Genomic DNA, 17,500 nt, shown 5'->3' with positions numbered 1-17,500 from the left:
CTGTACTGTGCTGTGCTGTGTCCTGTCGTGCTGTGCTGTGCTGTGCTGTATCCTGTCGTGCTGTGCTGTGCTGTGCTGTGCTGTGTCCTGTCATGCTATGCTGTGCTGTGTCCTGTCGTGCTGTACTGTGCTGTGTTGTGCTGTGTCCTGTCGTGCTGTGCTGTGTCCTGTCGTGCTGTGCTGTGTTGTGTTGTGCTGTGTCCTATCGTGCTGTGCTGTGTTGTGTTGTGCTGTGTCCTGTCGTGCTGTGCTGTGTTGTGTTGTGCTGTGTCCTATCGTGCTGTGCTGTGTTGTGTTGTGCTGTGTCCTGTCGTGTTGTGCTGTGTTGTGCTGTGCTGTGTTGTGTTCTGATGTGTCCTGTCGTGTTGTGCTGTGTTGTGTTGTGCTATGTTGTACTGTGGTGTGTTGTACTGTGCTGTGTTGTACTGTGCTGTGCTGTGCTGTGTTGTGCTGTGCTGTGTTGTGTCGTGCTATGCTGTGCTGTGTTGTGCTGTGCTGTGTTGTGCTGTGCTATACTGTGTTGTACTGTGCTGTGCTGTGCTGTGTCGTGTCGTGTCGTGTTGTGTCGTGCTGTGTTGTGTATTGTTGTGTTGTGTCGTGCTGTGTCGTGTCATGTCGTGTCGTGTTGTGTATTGTGGTGTTGTGCATTGTTGTGTATTGTTGTGCTGTGATGTGCTGGGCTGTGTTGTGTTGTGTTGTGCTGTGCTGTGCTGTGCTGGGCTGGGCTGTGTTGTGTATTGTTGTGCTGTGTTGTGTTGTGCTGTGTTGTGTATTGTTGTGCTGTGCTGTGCTGTGCTGTGTATTGTTGTGCTGTGCTGTGCTGTGCTGTGTTGTGTATTGTTGTGCTGTGCTGTGCTGTGCATTGTTGTGCTGTGCTGTGCATTGCTGTGCTGTGCTGTGCTGTGCTGTGCTGTGCTGTGCTGTGCTGTGCATTGCTGTGCTGTGCTGTGTTGTGTTGTGTTGTGTTGTGCTGTGCTGTGCTGTGTTGTGTTGTGCTGTGCTGTGCACAGTGTCTCACTGTGTATGCCTCTCTGTCTGTCTTTCTGTCTCTAACACTGTATTTCTGACTCTGTCTCCCTGTCTCTGTCTGTTTGTCTGTCTGTCTGTCCCTCCTGTCTTCGTTGCTTGTTCCTCTCCATGCATACCCACCCACCCCACATATACACACATGCCTTTCTTCCACTGGAACATTCCGATAAATTTCGGCATCAGTATTTGAGCCAGTTTCCATGATAACATTACAATTCTGGGTCGAGATTTAGCTTCTGATTTTGCTAGCCTACGGGATTTTCCGCCTTCCAGTAGTCTATCAGAAAATGTTTGAAAATGACTGCAGAAGTTTCAGTATTTGTGTGACAGAAGTTTTATCTTTCGGTTTCCATGTGGACGGGAGGGGTGTGAGTGAAGTGGGAAGGTTGATCGACTGACTGACTTGTTCTTCTCTCTCTTTTTTTTTCAGCCTCCAGGCAGAAGGGTGCGCCACAATTCAGATTCAGTCATCAGGGACATGGAAGTTGAAGAAAACTAGGTAAGGGAAAAAACACTGACACAGAAGGTTGAGCGGTTGCCCTGTGGTAACACGTCCGCCTTGGACACGGGAGAAACCTGAGGAGTACGGGATCGAGTCCTGGCCTCGCCAAAACGATTCTTCTCCCCCTGCACTAGTCCTTGCGTGGTGGTGGTCTGGGCGCTAGTCATTCGGATGAGACGGTAAACCGAGGTCACGTGTGCAGCATGCATGCATTTTGAGCACGTGAAAGAACCTGGCAATAGTCTGAAGGTTAACCACTCTAACGAACGTGTACGTGACTGAGACCCGAGTGACTGACACAGGAAAACAACAGTGGTGAGTTCGTGAAGGCAGCTTTCAGTCGGCACTACTCAGGTAAACAGCCTGTGTTTGCAGATCGCTTGGAGTTTGTTCTCTGACCGAACATAGGCGCTATATAAACACCAATGATGATGATGATGATAATAATAATAAAGAAATACAAGAATGAAAACTAATCATAACGGGTACTTGAAATGCGCTCTACCTCTTTAGCACAGGCACCTAGAACGCTGACAGTGGATATCAGTGTGGGACGAACAAAAATGGTCATAAACATTAAAAACACATGGCATTATAATCAAGACTTATACATAGAAGAAATGCGGAATGTGTTAATGAGAAAACGCGCTCGCGCGCGCGCGCACACACACACACACCACACCACACACACACACACCACCACCACACACCATCACCACCACCACCACCACATCATCACCACCACCGCCACCACCATCACCACCCACCACCACCACCATCACCACGCACACCACCACCACCACTATCACCACCACCCCCACCACACACCATCACACCACGCAACCACCACCACACACCAACACCACGGCACCACCATTATCATCACCACCACCGCCACCACCATCACCACCGCCACCACCATCACCACCATCACCACCACCACCACCACCTAGCACCCATGAAAGCAGGTTTTTGCTGTTGTGTTTTGAGGCCAGATTTGAACTGAGAGATATGTGTGTTTGTTTGTTTTTTTTTTCAGCTGGGCCAATGATGGCCAGATGTCAACGAAATGGATGCCTCACGTTCCGCAGCAAGACAGGGGAGAGAACACGTGGTTCTGGCGATTGTTTGGTGATGAGATGAACTTTGAGAGAAAAAAAGGACAATGTAGGCATTAAAAAGAAATAAGCACACACGATTCCGGGGATGGAAAGTTGGGAGAGATGGGAATACTTTTTTTACGCATTTTTTAGGTCCAAGACTTTTTGAGCAATTTTGTTTTAAGTCCACCGGCATATTTTGATAAATTACGTCGTACATATGAGCTCAATTTTCATGACAGGGCAATTCTGGGAGGAGTTTAGTTTCAGGTCTGAACAGTCCACGGGATTGTCGTTGTTGTTGTTGTTGTTGTTGTTGTTGCCAGTATCAGAAAAGACAGAGAACATGACTGTTAGAGTTTTAGTTTCTGATTGACGTTTTTTAAGCCCCGCCCACCTTAAAAGAAAGAAAGAAAGAAGAAGAAGAAAAACAAGAAGAAGAAGAAGAAGAAGAAAAACAAACAAAAACAACTGAGAGTGTCAAAACAACTCCGCGGTATTATGAGTTGCAGGTTTTTGACTCGTGAAATAACCCGGTGTTTTATTTGTATGTGTGTCCGTGTGTCGTGTGTATGTGTGTGTGTGTGTGTGTGTGTGTGTGTGTGTGTGTGTGTGTGTGTGAGAGAGAGAGAGAGAGAGAGAGAGACAGACAGACAGACAGACAGACAGACAGACAGACAGAGAGCCCGTGGTAAACTTAAACGTTGTCATTTTCTCGCCTACAACATTTAGCATCAGAACGGAAGTTGTCAGAATGGCAGATCTTTAAAATCATCCCCTTCATGAAGATATGGTAAACAAGCCAAGGTTATTATTGACAAAACACATACAGCTTGATAGAGGCCGTATCTCACATCCAGTTTCAATCAAACTTGATCTTGTGACTGGTACAGCTTGATCCCTGAAGAAATTCAAAACCAGAGTACAGGAGTGAAGGTCACAATTTGGAATATGATATCATTAGGAAACGTTTTTTGCGTGAGAGAGTGAAGGTCTTCTGTATAATCGTCAGCAAACTTCGTGCAATGAAACATGGCCTACTGGGAAAAAAAAAAAAGAAGCAAAAGCATGACAACATTGTTTTTTTTTAATCCAAATTTCATTCAGAATGGTGTTACATAAATTGCATTGATTTGTTTTGATCAGAACAGCAATGCTTTATAAACCTGAATCAGATTTCAAGATCACGTCAGTGTGTCTTTTATCCAGATCATCAATTTCTGTTTTGCAGTGTTTTTACTCTCTTGTTGTTTTGGGGTGGGGTTTTTGTTTGTTTGTTTGTTTTTAACATGGTGGTGGTACACCACAAAAAGATGTCAGACCTTTAAGGAAGCTTAGGAACGAAAGATTGTTTGTCATAACGATGATTGAACTTGTGGTTGGTCGTTAGAGTCTCCTCCTCCTCCTCCTCCTCCTTCTTCTTCTTCTTCTTTTTCTTCTTCTTCTTCTTCTTCTCTCCTTTGTTCCAGTTCTTGTTCTTCTTGTTACTGTTATTGGTTTTAGCTCAAACTCTTTTATACCCTATTTTCGAAAGCTCACTGGCAGCTGTTGCTTATATATATATATATATATATATATATATATATATATATATATATATATATATATATATATATATATATATAATCTTTTTATCAGTTTTAATCCGGTATAGTATTGTACGGTGCTGTTTCCTTGTCACCACCCCCTCCCCTCCCCCCGCTCATGTAGACAGGGGTGGTGAACGGTAGATGTTTGTTTATTTACATGTTTAATAGGTGACATCATTAATTCATTTTGTGCGGATTTTCTGATTGACGTTTTGGCTTCCGTTTGGAGGGTGGATGGGGGTAAGAAAAAAAAATCACATCAGTTTGCTTTTCAAATGATTGAACATTTCATAACTTTTTGTTTGATCTGTTGAACATTTTATACCTTTTTGTTTGGGTCTGCTGAACATTTCATAACTTTGTCTTTGGTCTGTTGAACATTTCATAACTTTGTCTTTGGTCTGTTGAACATTTCGTAACTTTGTCTTTGGTCTGTTGAACATTTCATAACTTTGTGTTTGGGTCTGCTGAACATTTCATAACTTTGTCTTTGGTCTGTTGAACATTTCGTAACTTTGTCTTTGGTCTGTTGAACACACTTATTTCTAGTCTAAGTATCGCAGCTTCCACGGCACACACACACACACACAAACACAAACACACACTCACAGAGATGAACACTTACTTGTACAAGCACATATGAAAGCACAGTCAAATACATATAAACGTACATGAGCTCCAACACACACACACACACACACATTACCTTGCACCTCCTCTACCCCCTCCTCCACACACTCATTTCTAGTCTACGTATCGCAGCTTCCACGGCACACACACACACACACAAACACACACTCACAGAGATGAACACTTACTTGTACAAGCACACACACATACGCCCATATCTCCCACCCCCAACTCCACACACGTACATACAAAGATATATATATATATATATATATATATATATATATATATATATATATATATATATATATACACGTTCCAATATCCTGTTGCTCCCACAGTGTAGGCATGCATACACTCACATACCTCATCCTCTACCCCACCTCCCCCGCACTCCCACCTCCCCTCACACACACACACACACACACACACACACACACACACACACGTACACATATCTCTCCTGACACTTGTGTACAGTTTCACTCTCGCGCATTCACAAACGCACTCAAAAGCACACATACACACAAACACACACAGCCGCCACTGACTGGCCGCAAGAGGGATGGGAAAAGATCTCTGATGCCAAGAACGTGGCGTCTAGTGTGTTGCTCGGTCTATTGTGTTTGGAAAGGCCCACAGAGACTCTGTTCCGTTTTGAAGAAATTTGCGCAATGTTGGTTTGGAAATGATGCCGATATTTGTTTGATTTGCAAAGCATCGTGCTCTACCTTTCATGTTAGATTTGCGGCCGCTCCCTCTCTCTGCTTCTATTTCTTTGAGGCGATCGATGGTGTGATGGCCTTGTACCTGTTCTTTTTGGTATTCTTTGACTTTTCTGAGGATTTCCGATTTTCCTAGATGTAGGCCGCTCGTTGGTGTTGCGTTACCAGCAAGTCTGTCAGCTCGCTCATTTCCCTTAACACCTGCATGTCCCGGGCAGTATGACCATGTGAGTTTTTTAATCTGAAAGTTGCGCATTGCGTTATGCCACTCTGGGCTTCCCATTCCGTTTTCAATTTTCTGTATGAGGTTCATTGAGTCGGTTAGAATCATGGCATGTTGGTTTCCGGGCGTATGGAAGGACGATAGCCACTGGAGGGCATGTGTCACAGCTTCAACTTCCATCGTTAGGCTGGAGGTTGTGACTTTGTAGGCAGCATTCTCTTCCCAAATTGTTTTTCCATTTTGTTTCGCAGTGAATCCCCAGCCAGACTGGTCTTTGGTGACTGAGCCATCTGTGTATATGATGATGTCCTCTTCTTTACTGTTTTCTTCTATAAGCAGCTTCACTTCCGCATCAGTTTTGCCCTCTGGCCATTCCCGACAATGTCTTCCTAGAGGAGGGGGGTAGAGGAGGTGCACGGTAATGCGTGTGTGTGTGTGTGTGTTGGAGCTCATGTACGTTTATATGTATTTGACTGTGCTTTCATATATGTGAAACTGCATGTCTGGTGCATTTCTGTTATGCATGTGTGGGTGTATGTGTGAATGTGTGTCTTCATTTTTTACATTTATTTGCTTATTTATCACCATTGTTGTCTTATTTATTTATTTATTTATGTTTTATTATTATCATTTTATTAGTATTACTAATATTATTACTACTACCTTTTTCTATATTATAATTATTATTTATTTATTTATTTATTTATTTATTTATTTATGCAAGCTTATCTATTATTTATTCCCCCGTTTGTTTGTTTTTTGTTTGTTTTTTTTTTGTTGTTTTTTTTTTTTTTTTTTTGTTTTGTGTGTGTGGTTGTGTGTGTGTGTTTTTTTTTGTTTTTTTTTTTTTTTTTTTTCCAAGGCCTGACTAAGCGCGTTGGGTTACGCTGCTGGTCAGGCATCTGCTTGGCAGATGTGGTGTAGCGTATATGGTTTTGTCCGAACGCAGTGACGCCTCCTTGAGCTACTGAAACTGAAACTGAAACTGTTGAACATTTCATAACTTTGTAACTTGGTCAGTTGAACATTTTATACCTTTTTGTTTGGTCTGTTGAACATTTTATACCTTTTTGTTTGGGTCTGCTGAACATTTCATAACTTTGTCTTTGGTCTGTTGAACATTTCATAACTTTGTCTTTGGTCTGTTGAACATTTCATAACTTTGTCTTTGGTCTGTTGAACATTTCATAACTTTGTAACTTGGTCAGTTGAACATTTTATACCTTTTTGTTTGGTCTGTTGAACATTTTATAACTTTGTGTTTGGGTCTGCTGAACATTTCATAACTTTGTCTTTGGTCAGTTGAACATTTCATAACTTTGTAAGTTGGTCTGTTGAACATTTCATAACTTTGTAACTTGGTCAGTTGAACATTTCATTCTTTTCTGTTTGGTTCTGTGTACAGTCATACGACACATTCAGTTGTGTATTCCACAGACTGAAATTTGATCTGGAATTTTTTTATTTAAAAAAAGATTTTTTAATGAATATTTATGGAATATTTCACAGAATGCTAAATCATGGTCTGTGTTCATGTTTCGAAATTCACGTAGGCATGTTAGCAGTCGGGGTGAGAACAGTGCACTTTAGGTGTAGACAGTTTGGTTCAAACACTGAGACAACAACTGACGTGTAAATTGATAGGGTTCTTTGAAAAAAAAAAAAAATGTATATACGTTTTTCTAATTGAAAGACAAAAGACATGTCTACATGGTGTGGTAAAAACGGCCACGCATGTAAATTAGGTGTAAATGCCCACTTTGCACATACAAGTGAACGTGTAAATTGTTGCCCACGAACGCAAAAGAAGAAGTCCGTTTTTTTGTCAGTTAATGACCGCTGTTTTTTTCAATTTCCCTATTTTTACTATTAAAAAAAAATGTTCGTGTCGGTGACCAATAAAACAAGGCAGGGAAATGTTCCACTTGAGTCTAGATCTAAAAATAATATAACGATAAAACAACAACAACAACAACAACAAAAACAAAAAAACACACAAAAAAAACTCATACTACAAGCACATTCCGAAAGGATCTTTCCAACCGAACTGGCGTTTCTCGTCTCTGCTGCAGACGACATTTCATTCAAGGGCATACTTGGACAGTGTTTTTCATCCGGATTTTTTAGTTTGTTTATTGTGACCTAGACAAATAATTTCATTTTTCTTTATATATATATATTTTTTTTTTCCCCCCAGCGAATCTAGGAGAGGCACACTCTTTGTATAAATCAGTGGTTTATAAACGACAGCCGTGGTTTTCATTGTATAAATCAGTGGTTTATAAACGACAGCCATGGTTTTCATTGTATAAATCAGTGGTTTATAAACGGCAGCCATGGTTTTCATTGTATAAATCAGTGGTTTATAAACGACAGCCATGGTTTTCATTGTATAAATCAGTGGTTTATAAACGGCAGCCATGGTTTTCATTGTATAAATCAGTGGTTTATAAACGACAGCCATGGTTTTCATTGTATAAATCAGTGGTTTATAAACGGCAGCCATGGTTTTCATTGTATAAATCAGTGGTTTATAAACGACAGCCATGGTTTTCATTGTATAAATCAGTGGTTTATAAACGACAGCCATGGTTTTCATTGTATAAATCAGTGGTTTATAAACCACGAGCATAGTTTTGAATGTATAAATCAGTGGTTTATAAACGACAGCCATAGTTTTGAATGTATAAATCAGTGGTTTATAAACGACAGCCATGGTTTTCATTGTATAAATCAGTGGTTTATAAACGACAGCCATGGTTTTCATTGTATAAATCAGTGGTTTATAAACCACGAGCATAGTTTTGAATGTATAAATCAGTGGTTTATAAACGACAGCCATAGTTTTGAATGTATAAATCAGTGGTTTATAAACGACAGCCATGGTTTTTCATTGTATAAATCAGTGGTTTATAAACGACAGCCATGGTTTTCATTGCACATATCAGTGGTTTATAAACGACAGCCATGGTTTTCATTGTATAAATCAGTGGTTTATAAACGACAGCCATGGTTTTCATTGTATAAATCAGTGGTTTATAAACGACAGCCATGGTTTTCATTGTATAAATCAGTGGTTTATAAACAACAACCATGGTTTTCATTGTATAAATCAGTGGCTTATAAACGACAGCCATGGTTTTCATTGTATAAATCAGTGATTTATAAACGACAGCCGTGGTTTTCATTGTATAAATCAGTGGTTTATAAACGACAGCCATGGTTTTCATTGTATAAATCAGTGGTTTATAAACAACAGCCATGGTTTTCATTGTATAAATCAGTGGTTTATAAACGACAGCCGTGGTTTTCATTGTATAAATCAGTGGTTTATAAACGACAGCCATAGTTTTGAATGTATAAATCAGTGATTTATAAAGTACAGCCATGGCTTTCAATATAAAATCAAAGGGAAGCGCACGTGCAGGAAAACACCTTTGGTTATGAGTGCTGGGGAAAAAAAAAAGCATCGGGGACACGATGCACTCACATGAGCCCACTCTTTGACGATCTTTTGAATAGAATATGCTACTTTTTTTCTTTTCTTTTTCTTTTTTTTTAGCCTGAAAGAAAGAAAGGAAGACAGTCAACACTTCTAAATGATCGTCCTTTGGGTCCCCATCAACGCATTCCCCAACCCACCCCCTCCCTCTCTGCTCCTCCGTTTTGCCCCCACCCCCACACCTCTCTCAGACTCTACCCCCACCTTCCCCAGTCCCCACCCACCCCTTGAACCAACGGGCACGTAGTGGGGCACGTAGTAGGGCACGTTATCTTGGTGTCCATTTTTCTTCATTCTCCTCTCAAAGTTCATGGCTTGGAGTGGGCTTTTGTGGAACAAAGAAAGGTTCTCATCCATGAATCTCGTCGTTCGCAGTTTGTGTTCAATATGTAAATGCTAGTCTTATTTCACAGCCCACAGTTGAGGGCTTTTTCTTGCAATAGCCTGTCTCATTTTGAAAGTATAAGCACTCTATCTATCTATCTATCTATTCAACTAGCTCGATAGATAGATAGATAGATAGATCAATCAATAAGTCGACATATAGACAGACAGGGAGACAGACAGAAAGACAAACAGACAGACAGATAGATGCCTGTCTATCTCTAGATATGTCTTCCTTCTTGTCTCAATGTATGTTTAGTTTATATTTTTTGCTTGCATTTATTCTTTATTTTCGTTGAGATTAATTATTCGGAACAAAATCTCTCTCTTTGTGTATTTTCATGTGCATCTATGAGTCTCTGTGTGTTTGTGTGTGTGTGTGTGTGTGTGTGTGTGTGTGTGTGTGTGTGTGCATGTGTGTGTGCGCGCGCGCGTGTGTGTGTGTGTGTGTTTAAATCTGCGTGGGCATGTGGCGTGTCTGTGTATGTTGATTTTGATTGCTGAGCTTATCTGGGAAATGAACTGAAAGATGATCGTCAGAAAAAAAAAAGAAGACAAAAAAGAACAAATAGGTAACATATTCACAGGAGAAGAGAGATAGAAAGAAAACAAATAAAAAAAAAAAAAAGTAACTGACTGATTAACTGAATGATTGATTGATGGCTTGATTGATACATAGGTATGAAAGTAACCCTGTGTTTCTTCTCTGCATGCGGAAAGGGTTGTAACTGAAGAGTCAGCATGTGGTGACGCATTCCTTACAGAAGTCTGGCTTTGTCTCAGATGGGTGAATAGTCTGGCTGCCTACAGTGAGGGGTGCTGAATGGTATTTCTATTTACAACGTACCTTTTACGTTTGTTATTGTTGTTTTTGTTAGTGCTTTCCCTTTGAGTTGTTTGTTTGTTCGTTGTGTTTATTATTGTGAATGTTTCACCACGGTGCAACGCTGTCTCTCTCTGTCTCTCTGTCTGTCTCCCTCTCTCTGTCTCTCTCTCATGTATCACCACGGTGCAACGCTGTCTCTCTGTCTCTGTCTCTGTCCCTCTCCCTCATGTATCACGGTGCAACGCTGTCTCTCTCTGTCTCTCTGTCTCTTTCCCTCTCTCTGTCTCTCTCTCATGTATCACCACGGTGCAACGCTGTCTCTCTCTGTCTCTCTGTCTCTTTCCCTCTCTCTGTCTCTCTCTCATGTATCACCACGGTGCAACGCTGTCTCTCTGTCTCTGCCTCTGTCCCTCTCCCTCTCTCTGTCCCTCTCCCTCATGTATCACGGTGCAACGCTGTCTCTCTGTCTCTGTCTCTCTCCCTCTTTCTCTGTCTCTGTCCCCCTCTCTCTCTTGTATCACGGTGCAGCGCTGTCTGTCTCTGTCCCTCTCCCTCTTTCTCTATCTCTGTCCCTCTCCCTCTTTCTCTGTCTCTGTCCCTCTCCCTCTTTCTCTGTCTCTGTCCCCCTCTCTCTCTCATGTATCACGGTGCAGCGCTGTCTCTCTGTCTCTGTCCCTCTCCCTCTTTCTCTGTCTCTGTCCCTCTCCCTCTTTCTCTGTCTCTGTCCCTCTCCCTCTTTCTCTATCTCTGTCCCTCTCCCTCTTTCTCTGTCTCTGTCCCTCTCACTCTTTCTCTGTCTCTGTTCCTCTCCCTCTTTCTCTGTCTCTGTCCCTCTCCCTCTTTCTCTGTCTCTGTCCCCCTCTCTCTCTTGTATCACGGTGCAGCGCTGTCTCTCTGTCTCTGTCCCTCTCCCTCTTTCTCTGTCTCTGTCCCTCTCCCTCTTTCTCTGTCTCTGTCCCTCTCCCTCTTTCTCTGTCTCTGTCCCTCTCCCTCTTTCTCTGTCTCTGTCCCCCTCTCTCTCTCATGTATCACGGTGCAGCGCTGTCTCTCTGTCTCTGTCCCTCTCCCTCTTTCTCTGTCTCTGTCCCTCTCCCTCTTTCTCTGTCTCTGTCCCTCTCCCTCTTTCTCTATCTCTGTCCCTCTTTCTCTGTCTCTGTCCCTCTCCCTCTTTCTCTGTCTCTGTCCCTCTCCCTCTTTCTCTGTCTCTGTCCCTCTCCCTCTTTCTCTGTCTCTGTCCCCCTCTCTCTCTCATGTATCACGGTGCAGCGCTGTCTCTCTGTCTCTGTCCCTCTCCCTCTTTCTCTGTCTCTGTCCCTCTCCCTCTTTCTCTGTCTCTGTCCCTCTCCCTCTTTCTCTATCTCTGTCCCTCTCCCTCTTTCTCTGTCTCTGTCCCTCTCACTCTTTCTCTGTCTCTGTTCCTCTCCCTCTTTCTCTGTCTCTGTCCCCCTCTCTCTCTTGTATCACGGTGCAGCGCTGTCTGTCTCTGTCCCTCTCCCTCTTTCTCTATCTCTGTCCCTCTCCCTCTTTCTCTGTCTCTGTCCCCCTCTCTCTCTTGTATCACGGTGCAGCGCTGTCTGTCTCTGTCCCTCTCCCTCTTTCTCTATCTCTGTTCCTCTCCCTCTTTCTCTGTCTCTGTCCCCCCTCTCTCTCTCATGTATCACGGTGCAACGCTGTCTCTCTGTCTCTGTCTCTCTCCCTCTCTCTGTCTCTGTCCCTCTCCCTCTTTCTCTGTCTCTGTCCCCCCTCTCTCTCTCATGTATCACGGTGCAACGCTGTCTCTCTGTCTCTGTCTCTCTCCCTCTCTCTGTCTCTCTCCCTCTCTCTATGTATCACCACGGTGCAACGCTGTCTCTCTCTGTCTCTGTCCCTCTCTCTGTATCTCTCATGTATTGAGTATAACTGTATTCATATGAATATATATCTGTGTGTCTCAGAAAGAATGAGTGATATGCAGGTCGGTCAGTGTGTTAATTTCTCCACAGTTGGAAAATAAAGATTCATTCATTCATTCATTTATTGATTGATTCATTCAGCCATTCTCTCTCTCTCTCTCTCTCTCTCTCTCTCTCTCTCTCTCTCTCTCTCTCTCTCTCTCTCTCTCCACGTATACATCGATGTGAGTCTGTATCTGCGTCTGTGTGTGTGTGTGTGTGTGTGTGTGTGTGTGTGTGTGTGTGTTCAAAGAAAATACACATACACTCAGCGCACTACAAAGTTTATTGAAAAATGAATACCTCCGTCCTTCGCTGAAATACTTACCTCCCGCCACGTTTTACTCATGACCCTACCCCGTTTTTCTTCTCCTCCTCCTCCTCCTTCTCCTCCTTCTCCTCCTCCTCCTTCTCTTCCTTCTCCTCCTCCTCCTCCTTCTCCTCCTCCCTCCTCCTCATCCTCCTCCTCTTCCTCCTTCTCCTCCTCCTTCTCCTCCTCCTCTTCCTTGTCATCCTCCTCCTCCTCCTCATCATCATCATCATCTTCATCATCGTCATCATCTTCATCATTATCATCACCATCTTCATCATTACCCACGTCATTAAATTTTTCTTCCCTTTTCTTTCTTTCTTTCTTTCTTCTAGGTTAATTTCTAGCTTGTTCATCATTTAGGAAGTTATGTGGCAAGTTAGTGAAATACAGGTGCAGAGTTGAACATGAACATGATTACGTGTTCAGCATCTGAACGCACCCCCTTCATTAATCCCCAGCCCCACCCTCCTCCACCAACAACTTCCCTCCCATCTCCCAACCCTCCAAGCTGGTTTTCTCGAAATTATGCACCATTAAACCACCACAAGAAGAAGAAGAAGAAAAAATTCGGCTCCTGACGCCGACTGGCGACAATGGTGTGTCAGTGTCCGGGCGGTGCTCCAGCCATGCCGATGTTCAGTTTGAATTTGTGCCCTCCGATGGTGACGTAGGAGGGCAGCTCCAGGGAAAACTTCATCAGGAAGTCGATCTGGTCAGAGGTCAGGTGGCAGGTGGCGTTGCCTGGAGGATCTGTACCACACAAGGTCACGTGGAGGTCAAGGTCATTCACTGACGGGGAGCAGATGGACTTACGAATAATGAACCTGCCAGTGTCTGTCTCAGTTTCAGTGAGGTGTCAAAGCGTGCGGTCTGATCCATATACGCTACCACCACATCTGCTTAAGAAAAAAAAGGAGAGGATGCCTGACCGCCAACGAGCTGGTCAGAGCCTTCAGAGCCTTCAGAGGCTACCCCAGAAATAAAGAATGAAAGAAATGAACGTTGGTGTTTGAGGAGTCAAAGAACGGACGAATAAGCGAACGATGGAAGGTGAGAAAGAACACGTGAATAAATAAATAAATAAATAAATGGATGTGTGTTTAATGTTAGAGGTCTCTTAGCCTCTCATGGCTACCGAGACAGCGAATTCAGACCCGCTATAATCCAGGGCGAGGAACTGTAAAAGGCGGGGCCCAGTCCTCTCCTCCTTCCGCTTTAAAAATTGACCTTCCCCAAAGAAGTCATTGACACCTGGGTGGGGTGAGGGGAAAATCGGAGCAAAGTGCTTTGTTCGAGGACACAACACCATGCCGAAACGGGGCCTCGAACCCTGATCACTGGTGAACACTGGACGAAGGAATGGGCGAACGAACAAAGAAACGAAGGTGAAATCTGGAGTAAAGTCGAGCTAGATAATCCTACTGTCCCTCTTTGTCTCTGTCTGTCTATCTCTCTCTTTGTCTGTTGTCTGTCTGTCTCTTTGTCTGTCTGTCTCTCTCACTGTCTGTCTGTCTCTCTCACTGTCTGTCTGTCTCTCTCTTTGTCTGGATGTCTGTCTGTCTCACTGTCTGTCTGTCTGTCTCTTTGTCAGTCTGTCTCTCTCACTGTCTGTCTGTCTCTCTCACTGTCTGTCTGTCTCTCTCTTTGTCTGGATGTCTGTCTGTCTCACTGTCTGTCTGTCTCTCTCTTTGTCTGTCTCTCTCTTTGGTGTATGTATGTCTGTCTGTCTCTTTGTCTGTCTCTCTCACTGTCTGTCTGTCTGTCTCTTTGTCTGTCTGTCTGTCTGTCTATCTCTCTCACTGTCTGTCTGTCTCTCTCACTGTCTGTCTGTCTCTCTGTCTGTCTGTCTGTCTCACTAGCACTGTCTGTCTGTCTCACTGTCTGTCTGTCTGTCTCACTAGCACTGTCTGTCTGTCTCACTGTCTGTCTGTCTGTCTCACTAGCACTGTCTGTCTGTCTCACTGTCTGTCTGTCTGTCTCACTAGCACTGTCTGTCTCTCTGTCTGTCTGTCTGTCTGTCTGTCTGTCTCACTGTCTGTCTGTCTGTCTCACTAGCACTGTCTGTCTGTCTCACTGTCTGTCTGTCTGTCTCACTGTCTGTCTGTCTGTCTCACTAGCACTATCTGTCTGTCTCACTGTCTGTCTGTCTGTCTCACTGTCTGTCTGTCTCTCTCACTGTCTGTCTGTCTGTCTGTCTCACTAGCACTGTCTGTCTCACTGTCTGTCTGTCTGTCTCACTGTCTGTCTGTCTGTCTGTCTCACTGTCTGTCTGTCTGTCTGTCTGTCTCACTGTCTGTCTGTCTCTCTCACTGTCTGTCTGTCTGTCTCTCTCACTGTCTGTCTGTCTGTCTCTCTCACTGTCTGTCTGTCTCACTAGCACTGTCTGTCTCTCTCACTGTCTGTCTCTCTCTTTGTCTGTCTGTCTCTCTCACTATCTCTCATTGTCTGTTTCTGTTTCTTTATCTCCCTCTCTATTTCTGTGTCTGTCTCTCTGTCTCTCGCTCTCTCTCTCTCTCTCCCACCACCACCACCCATCCATCCACCCATACACACAACCCCATACCCCCCGCTACTTCCACCGCCCCCCCCCCCCCCACACACACACACACACTGCTACACTCAAGGTTGCATCGTATCGTATATGTATGGATGAATGAAACAGAACAAAGACGGGACACCCAGTTTGTACTGAAGAAAAAAAAAACACAGTATTTATTTTTGCTTTTGTGTGTGTGTGTGTGTGTGTCTCCAGATCACTCGAACAGAAAGTTCCTGTGGTGAGAAAAGGCCAGACATGAGAAAGCGGCATCGTTTCCATCACCAGCGTCGTTCACAGCTGGTGAAACAGGTGGGGGGAGGGGAGGGGAGGGGATAATTTCTTAGTTATTTTTTTTAATTTCGTATACTAAAATTCTGGGACCTGCTTAAACGCAAACGTTTCTGTGTCTCACAGTACAGACAATTATGAGAAGTGTCACGCAGCATGCAGTCAACCCTTTTAAATCAAGTGTTAGTCTTAAAAGCAGCGTGAAAGGCCTGTGTCTTGAACACGATGCTTTGGGGAAGGCGGAGGGGGGTGGGGGGGGGCGGGGGGGAGGGAGTAAAACGAAAACAGCTCAATGATTGGCACAAACTGAATGAACACGTCACTGCAGAGGAGGTTTTTTTGATTTGGTAAGGCGTCTGCGCATGATCTGTATCAAGTAAAACAACCTTCAAAATAGAGTCGAAACTACTGAAAATGGGTTACAACATCTGTTACTGGTAAAAATCGCTTCAAATATGCACATACATTGTCGCTGCAATAAATCTGTGAATTTAGGGCAGGAAACTAGAAAACCACTCCTTAACGCTGTTCAGCAGAAAGACATAGTCACTGGATCACACTTTGATGGCATTCAGTTTGACAGGTGAGGATTGTATCCGATGGAAGAAAATTTGACTTTAGGTGATCTACAGTTAAACGACATCAAGTTAGGTGATCAAAACTTACATGGCATTAAATCAAGTTGCCGATACTCACATGGCATTAAGTTAGATGGCCGACACTCACATAGCTCTAAGTTAGGTGACCGACACTCACATAGCTCTAAGTTAGGTGGCCGACACTCACATGGCTCTAAGTCAGACAGGTGACCGACACTCACATAGCTCTAAGTTAGGTGACCGACACTCACATAGCTCTAAGTTAGGTGACCGACACTCACATAGCTCTAAGTTAGGTGGCCGACACTCACATGGCTCTAAGTCAGACAGGTGACCGACACTCACATAGCTCTAAGTTAGGTGACCGACACTCACATAGCTCTAATTCAGACAGGTGACCGACACTCACATGGCTCTAAGTCAGACAGGTGACCGACACTCACATAGCTCTAAGTTAGGTGACCGACACTCACATAGCTCTAAGTTAGGTGACCGACACTCACATAGCTCTAAGTCAGACAGGTGACCGACACTCACATAGCTCTAAGTCAGACAGGTGACTGACACTCACATAGCTCTAAGTCAGACAGGTGACTGACACTCACATAGCTCTAAGTCAGACAGGTGACCGACACTCACATAGCTCTAAGTCAGACAGGTGACCGACACTCACATAGCTCTAAGTTAGGTGACCGACACTCACATAGCTCTAAGTCAGACAGGTGACCGACACTCACATGGCTCTAAGTCAGACAGGTGACCGACACTCACATAGCTCTAAGTTAGGTGACTGACACTCACATAGCTCTAAGTCAGACAGGTGACCGACACTCACATAGCTCTATGTCAGATAGGTGACTGACACTCACATAGCTCTAAGTCAGATAGGTGACTGACACTCACATAGCTCTATGTTAGGTGACTGACACTCACATAGCTCTAAGTCAGACAGGTGACCGACACTCACATAGCTCTAAGTCAGACAGGTGACCGACACTCACATAGCTCTAAGTCAGACAGGTGACCGACACTCACATAACTCTAAGTCAGACAGGTGACCGACACTCACATAGCTCTAAGTTAGGTGACCGACACTCACATAGCTCTAAGTTAGGTGACCGACACTCACATAGCTCTAAGTCAGACAGGTGACCGACACTCACATAGCTCTAAGTCAGACAGGTGACCGACACTTACATAGCTCTAAGTTAGGTGACCGACACTCACATAGCTCTAAGTCAGACAGGTGAGGACTCTCTCGGGACATCCGGCCTGTCTGTCGGTTGCTGGGCAGGGACCGCCTTTCCTATCTCCTCGGGG

The 17,500-nt window shown here is 43.9% G+C and overlaps 1 protein-coding gene and 2 long non-coding RNA genes across 4 annotated transcripts in view; 1 reads left to right on the top strand and 2 right to left on the bottom strand.

Moving 5' to 3' along the window:
* LOC143279382 (uncharacterized) overlaps positions 1-4,157 on the top strand; it is a 15,226-nt gene extending 11,069 nt beyond the window's left edge. For both annotated transcript variants that reach the window (XM_076583414.1, XM_076583416.1), the window contains 2 exons: positions 1,460-1,528; positions 2,571-4,157. In XM_076583414.1, the coding sequence (XP_076439529.1) occupies positions 1,460-1,528 (69 nt within the window). In that variant the 3' untranslated portion in view covers positions 2,571-4,157. The remainder of the gene's footprint in view (positions 1-1,459; positions 1,529-2,570) is intronic.
* Positions 4,158-4,224: 67 nt separating this feature from the next.
* LOC143279381 (uncharacterized) lies at positions 4,225-8,137 on the bottom strand. The gene is made up of 2 exons (XR_013054875.1): positions 6,834-8,137; positions 4,225-4,545 (listed from the first exon to the last, which is right to left on the bottom strand). It is a non-coding gene; the product is annotated as an uncharacterized LOC143279381 (long non-coding RNA).
* A 4,718-nt stretch (positions 8,138-12,855) lies between these two features.
* The window catches only part of LOC143279380 (uncharacterized), a 7,453-nt gene continuing 2,808 nt past the window's right edge, over positions 12,856-17,500 (bottom strand). Inside the window, exon 3 of the long non-coding RNA XR_013054874.1 lies at positions 12,856-13,504. This is a non-coding gene — a long non-coding RNA (uncharacterized LOC143279380). The remainder of the gene's footprint in view (positions 13,505-17,500) is intronic.

Source organism: Babylonia areolata, chromosome 2, assembly GCF_041734735.1.
Source record: "Babylonia areolata isolate BAREFJ2019XMU chromosome 2, ASM4173473v1, whole genome shotgun sequence".
Classification (NCBI taxonomy): domain Eukaryota; kingdom Metazoa; phylum Mollusca; class Gastropoda; order Neogastropoda; family Buccinidae; genus Babylonia; species Babylonia areolata.
Note: the sequence above shows the minus strand (reverse complement) of the source record. Positions and strands in the feature narration are given on the sequence as shown.